The sequence below is a fragment of the Montipora foliosa genome, chromosome 2 (genome assembly GCF_036669935.1).
Source record: "Montipora foliosa isolate CH-2021 chromosome 2, ASM3666993v2, whole genome shotgun sequence".
NCBI lineage: Eukaryota > Metazoa > Cnidaria > Anthozoa > Scleractinia > Acroporidae > Montipora > Montipora foliosa.
Window position 1 is genome coordinate 51,857,022 of NC_090870.1, and position 5,000 is coordinate 51,862,021.

Here is a 5,000-nt window from a genome sequence, read left to right on the forward strand (position 1 = left end):
AGAATTACATCAAAGTGGAGTGGAGTTTCTTTAAATTTGCATCAAAGCAATGAAATCGATTGCAACACTCTGTGTTCAAATGTAGACACATCAAAGAAATATGAGCAAGCATCAAAGAAGTTAGGGTTAGACAGTTATTCATATGAATAATACATGTTCAGATAAAAATCTTTAAACCAAATTAATTGCTTGAATTGATTTGCATCATTATATTTTCACTACCACCATAATGATTGAACTTAAATTTTAGTTTGCTTTGAGGCATCTGCAGGCTACTACCCCCAATAAATAACTTACACTTCTTAGAGGTGGTAGCTGCCAGTACTGTTTTTTTTATTTTCTTATCTTTTTTATTAATTAATTGTACTTTTTCACATTCCACACAGCTCTCTACCACCTCTAATTTCATTGAACCAGCACAGAATGCAAATCTATTGAGTTTTAACAGAAACCCATAAGGGTTGAAACGTGCAACGGCCTCTTGTGTGCTGGGAGACAAGCTTCTGAATATTCAATTTGCTAAGTACCATATTTGGAACAAAAAGAGCGAGGGGTTTCCAAATATGGTACTTAGCACTGAAACATTCAACCAATCAGTTCGCACTGAATATTCGGAAGCTGTGAACGCGCGTTACACGTTTCAACCCTTATGGGTTTCTGGTTTTAAGGAATGGGCTCCATTGTATGCTTTTTGTGTGTATGGTTTTCTAAATCAATCACATTACAGCAGTTGTAATAGCTGCATCCTGATTCAAATTTTTAGCCTTTTTTCTGGATAACACTTTTTAACTTACATTTAATCAACTAGCAATGATAAAATAAAGTAAATGATACTCACTGGAACAAATGCAGTTGCCTCAGCCCAGTTCTTAGGATTCTTTGTCTTGTTTTTCGTGAGCGTGACCATCTGGCATTAAAATTTAAATGAAGATCAACTTTAAGCCAAAACAACAACGTCAGCAGTGGAGTATCACCCAAACCCTCAAACCCCTGTTAGGAACTTAGTTTCTCATTCTAATATTTGCTTACATTGTTTTCTTTATTTTCTTCCACGTTTTGTCTCTGTAAAGGCAATGCTTTCAGACCAGAGGAACTTTTAGACCTTCAAAATAAAAAGGGAGACCAATGCAATGCTCTAGCAATGAAATGTACATATGTGCAAGTTGTGATATTAGCAACCCTCAGTGGAAAGGTTGAAGCATACAACTATGCAGCAATCCTCTGTCAACCATGCATGTTACAGCTGCCTCGATAAAAAAAGAACATAAATTTCATTGTTTGTCTAATTTATGCCATTGTTAGATGTTAGATGTTACTCACTTTATGATATCGTAATTAAAACAGCCCAAGACTTTCACGTACCTTGCAGAGGAAGGTTTCACATGGTCAAACCGGCAACTACTTCCATAAGAACAAGCTCCTTGACGATAATATTTACAAATCTTAGGACAAGAGAGTAAAACAGACAAAATGCAAGTCATTTATTAACTTATTAATTATAAAACACTTCTCATTGCTTCACTGTATAGAATTTGTTCTATAGAATTTGTATAGAACATTGATTTTTCTTATGCAAAAAATCCCCCCAAAACATACAGCATAACGGGTTGGAGATAGTCAATACTAATGTTAAAAGGTCACTGTATACATCGTTAATAATTATTTTAGTCTAATCCATTTTTTACTATTTAAAATGTTCAGGTTCAAAATACCCTTAAACTTCAGTCAGTTAGTCAGGTGTATTCCATTGCTCTAATCAATAATTCTTTATCTGTATGACAAGTAAAATCTATGTTTTACAAGTCTTAGATTAATGAGTATCCCAAATACATAATTTTCCTCCCTGGGAAAGCACAGTCTAGATTGATAAAACCGTTTTCATGTGGACATATTCATTTGAAGTGCTAGTCGGGGTCAGTGTATACAGTATGTATAGTAAGCTGGAAGTATATGTTTAATTGCTATGTGTCTGTTCAGTAATAGATCACAGATAAGGTCAAAATGTAGTTACAACAAAAAAAGTGATGTTCTTACCCCATTTTGACATCTTCTGTGGTCTATTACTGAACAGACGAATGGCAAGGTGGAATCATTTTTTCCATACTTTTAGGATAAAGAAATAAAAGTTTTGATGATGACTTGAGCTATTAGACAAAGAAAACTCAAAATGGAACTGGTTTGAAGAATTTTAAGCCATTGACTCCTGGGGGTTCCCCATTGACGAGAAAAATCATCTGGCGTTAGACAGAGTAAAATACTAAGTATGGCCGGTTTAGTTTATGGGTGATTGGGTTAAACCAAGAAAAAAAAGATCCACAACATTAAAGAAATAGAAAACATGTACCGTGTTCCTATCAAGTTATAGAAACAAGGGTGAAAGTTTGGGAGAACGAGAAATGCTGTGGGAACACGAGCCACAGGCGAGTGTTTCCATAGCTTTTTTCGAGTTCTCCCAAACTATCACGAGTGTTTCTATCACTCGATAGAAATGCGGAGTACATGTTTTCTATTTCTTTTAGAAAACAATGCGATGAGAAAAAGGAAAACAACTTGTTGACTCAAATTATCAAAATGTAAATTCTCTTTGCTCGTGCCATCACTACGTCAACAGTTCGTGCTAGTTCTGTGTCTCCGTCGAGTTATAGAAACACGATTTTTATCCAATCAGCGTGCATATTTCCTTAGGACTGTTTTCTAAATATAGCATGCTGTTATACACACCATAGATGGTTTATCTTTAAGGTCATGAGAATATTTGCAGTTGTCTCCTTCCCTGCAAACTCCATGCATATAGTACCTTCAAATGATAAAACTCAACATCATGCCGAGGCCAATCATATCAATAACCTTCAACTCCTTACATGTAATAGTAGGGAGCTTAAGCAACGACAACGGCGACGGCAACGAGAACGTCACAAATGTGCATATTTAGTAGGCAAAAACAATAGCTTTGCACGCCCTGCACATGCGTTTTTCACTTTTGTCCATTTCTTTGCCTTCGTCAGCAAAACTACAATGTGAAATAGCCAAATTTGAGGTTTTATGAACAACGTCATTACTTGAGGATAAATTTTCATTTTCTGCCCTAAATTGAGCGCCGCTCCTACCAGCGTCGTTTTTGAGGAACTACCATACCCCCGTCATATTAAAAAAGTCGAAATAGTCACGAAGCGATTACAACAGGCTTTTAGCCAGGATTTTGAAAGTGGGAGTCCAAATTTTATGTGGGCCTTCGGCCCACGTAGCATGACGCCTGCGGCCTAACCCTAACCCCCCTCTTAGGGGGCTCTGGGGGCATGCTCCCCCAGAAAATTTTGAAAAATGTAAGCCTCTTAGACGTGATTTCCACGATTCTGACAGCTGTAAACGTCTTTCAATTTACCTATTAAACCGCTGTTTTTCTTTGATAATTTTACTAAGCTATCCTTTCCTCAACTTACCTTGTTTAACATTGAATTATATTTCGGATAGGAACTCCAGTTGTTATGAAGAGTGATTGAAATTTGAAGTTGTCAAGCCATGATTTACACGAAAGAACAGATATGCGTGGCTTTGTTGGTCGAACTGCATTCTGGTCTACAATCTTTAACTATTCACCTACTATTAGTATTCCTAAAGCAATATTACGATGATTGGACATGTTATTACACCAAATGGCCTTTTTGTTGTAATGCCCGCCAGATTTCGCTTGAACAGAGCAGAATACAATCAAGCGATTACAATAACATTTGCAGCCGTGAGATCGTCTTACCGAGTTGGAAGGCGCATGATCTTTGACTCATATCCTCATAAATAATCACCAACGTGTGTACTAATTTATAGCAGCCGGCAAAGTAGCCTGGGGACGACTTGGTAAGTCAATATCACTGAACAGTGGCTTTGCCTGTGAAATCGCTTCGCTCAACTTTGATTCAATTGATCAAAACAGAAAGGAAACTCGCTAAAAAAGTTTTGATATAGAAGAAAAATACGACAGCAACACTAAAACAACTCTTGAGAGCAAAAAGAAATGTATGTTTTATTAATTTATAGACACTGTTTTCTTACATTAAGCACAGAAGCTCGTAAATGGCCGCCCAAAACAGGCCGTCGAAAATCTCCCATTTCTGAGAACTGGCCGTCCTTTGGACGGCTGGACGGCCGCCTGGCTAAAAGCCTGGATTACAATAACGCAAATTTTGATTTTGAGATGCCGTTCTTGTTTCTGTCACCGTTGTCATTGCTTAAGCTCCCTAGTGATATGACAGGATCACCTCTGAGAGGAGTGTGGGTTTCATGAAAGGACTCTGTATACAAAAATTATGATTGTATAGAAAGAAGAGGGCCCATTAAAAGTTCTTTAGACATTTTGCATGGCAGCCATGTTGCAATGAAAATGTTTTGCAGTAGAAAGAACATTTGTTCCCATAGGAAAAAGAATCTATTGTCTCTGCCATGCAAAATGGCTGCCGTGCAAAACCTCTATTGATCTCATCACTGGACCAACAGTTAGCGTTGAAAAAGGGAAGAAAGTTCTGCCTTCTGGAGTGTTCGGTTGGCTCAATGGGTCGGCATTGTTCTCCGAATGGTGTCCAATGTTAAGCCCCGTTGGGCTGGGTTATCTACGGGATGGGTGACCTTCTAGAGATAACCATTGCCATATGCTCCAAAGTTCACTCAGCTTTCCATCCATTCGTGGTGGGTAAAATGAGTACCAGTACTGGGGACAAGTTGTGTTGTGTATGCAACCCACCCCTGCTGTGAGTTGCCGTAGACGCCGCAGGTTACAGTAGAATGCCATGAAAAAGGAGCCTTCGGGTTGCCTTCGACCTTGGTCCTTGACCTTGGCCGACCGCTTGTCTTGTCTTGTCTTGATGTCAACTGCAAATTGTTTAACTTTCAAGCCTTCTGGGATAAGGACGTGAACCCTAGGTCCAGTCTCAACTACAACCATTGCTGTTGACAATGTGGGATGTTAAAAAACCAGCATTTCGTGCATGAATAGAAGGAGAAGGAAATCA

General features: G+C 38.3%; 1 protein-coding gene across 1 annotated transcript in view; it reads right to left on the reverse strand.

The window, feature by feature from the left end:
- Window positions 1-5,000, reverse strand: part of LOC137993509 (probable E3 ubiquitin-protein ligase makorin-1) — a 22,096-nt gene that overhangs the window by 16,106 nt on the left and 990 nt on the right. Inside the window, exons 3-6 of the mRNA XM_068839418.1 lie at window positions 2,722-2,797; window positions 1,363-1,442; window positions 1,030-1,102; window positions 839-907 (exon numbers count right to left, since the gene is read on the reverse strand). Of these exons, the coding sequence (XP_068695519.1) occupies window positions 839-907; window positions 1,030-1,102; window positions 1,363-1,442; window positions 2,722-2,797 (298 nt within the window). The remainder of the gene's footprint in view (window positions 1-838; window positions 908-1,029; window positions 1,103-1,362; window positions 1,443-2,721; window positions 2,798-5,000) is intronic.